This window comes from Coturnix japonica, chromosome 23 (assembly GCF_001577835.2).
Source record: "Coturnix japonica isolate 7356 chromosome 23, Coturnix japonica 2.1, whole genome shotgun sequence".
Classification (NCBI taxonomy): Eukaryota; Metazoa; Chordata; class Aves; order Galliformes; family Phasianidae; genus Coturnix; species Coturnix japonica.
In genome coordinates, this window is record NC_029538.1 from 387,838 (window position 1) to 389,615 (window position 1,778).

At 46.2% G+C, this 1,778-nt stretch overlaps 1 protein-coding gene across 1 annotated transcript in view; it reads right to left on the minus strand.

The window, feature by feature from the left end:
* Positions 1 to 1,370: 1,370 nt before the first annotated feature.
* The window catches only part of LOC107323812, a 2,912-nt gene continuing 2,504 nt past the window's right edge, over positions 1,371 to 1,778 (minus strand). Inside the window, exon 6 of the mRNA XM_015883210.2 lies at positions 1,371 to 1,439. Within this exon, the coding sequence (XP_015738696.1) occupies positions 1,371 to 1,439 (69 nt within the window). The remainder of the gene's footprint in view (positions 1,440 to 1,778) is intronic.

Here is a 1,778-nt window from a genome sequence, read left to right on the forward strand (position 1 = left end):
TTATGGGGTGAAACACGGTGTTTCTCCTGCTCCTCTCCCTGCCCAGAGGCAGAAATGCCTTCTTGTTTCCACGAGGTTCTGTCCAATATTTTATTTTCAAGTGTCTCCCATTAGTTATAAGTGCACATAAATCTACATGGGCATGGAAAAGGGCAGATGGGTTAAACAATAGACCCTGTGGGCAATGTTCAGACATGGTTTTGAAGGTGCGACCTGGACACTACAGCCATGGAAATAATAGGATGCAGAACCTCAGAGAGATTTGTGCTTTCTAGATCCCTCCTTCCATGCATTTCTAACCCATCCTACACTTGCCACCCCAATTTCCTCTGATTTCTTTTCTCCCACAATCCCAAAAGCCACAGCACATGCTCTGTTTATTTGTGGTTACCTCTGCCCATCTATATGCTCACTGAGCCAAACATCAGTACCCAGAAGGTGCGAAACTGAGGCACATAAATGCTTTATGCTGAGGGAATCACAAGCATCCAGAATGCCATTCCCAGCCTGGCAGGAAATCACTGCCCTTAAAACCAAGAGTTTATTCTTCACCATGAGAATTCGGCACCAGGAAGCGAACCAATGCAGAGCTATAGAAATGGAAGCTGCAGTTTTTCTTCTCTCTTCTACAAACAGATGCGTTTTATTCCTGCCTGTATTGGATTTCCCAACCCATTTTCTAACGATGTTACAATAAAAAGCTCACTGAAGACTTGAGAGCAGCATGGCAACAGCAGAGCTCTCCAGAACCATTTCATCCTGCCCTGTCCATTCCGACACATCTGGAGCACTGGAGGGCTTGAGCTTTGCTGTAGTTCAGCCCCAATAAGGATCTTCATTTTGTCCTTCTCGTGGCTTTGACAACACAAAAATCACCCCCTGATTGGTCCAGCAATGAAAGGACACAGACAAAATACATCCAGTGCTTCAAAACTTCACAGGATCCCTCCCTGCCTTGCTTTCTCTCAGCTCTGTTTCTAAGGTTGCAGCCTTCATGGGGAAGGTGAGTTGCCCTGGCAACATCTCAGTGCTTTGGCTGGACATAAATTACCTGTCAGTCTCTGAGAAAATGATGAAATTGGGAAATCTGGAGAGTTTTTCCTTCTAAACCAGGATTTTTCTTCCATTTTTCCCCAGCGACCTTAACCAGAGGTGCTAAAACTCTATAGTAAATGAGGGAAAATGAAAAAGGAGGTGGAATCGCCCATTTGTGATAATTTGATTCTCTGCCTGTACAGGAGGAAGGACAGCTTGGCTGCTCCCAGACTGGGGGTAAAGAAAGGGGAGCCAATGGGGGATGCTCACTTCTCTCTGAACTTGCTTCACCCCACCCAAAAAGGGTATATGAAAATACATAGTATATATAAGAGTCACCTCCAGTTCTTCATAACCCCATCCAGTGTGTTCTCCTTGTAGGAGACCCTGAGAATGTGGGACCCCTTGAATGGAGCAAAGACTTGACCAGCACCAGCTTCAGCACAACATTGCCAACCAGAAAAACCCCAGTTCAATTGGGACTCCAAGACCCCCAAGGAATGGTGCACCCAAGAGCCATCAGCATGCAGATGAAGTAAACATCCACAGCCTAATTCTGTGCTGAGCATTGCAGCTGCTGCTGGGGTTGGGATGTCATAAGCATTTCCACGGTGTCCCACAATGTGCAAGGAGATTACAGTCCTAAACACAGTGACTTTCATGAACTTTGAATCCAAAAGTTGTTCCTCTCCTCTCCTCTCCTCTCCTCTCCTCTCCTCTCCTCTCCTCTCCTCTCCTCTCCT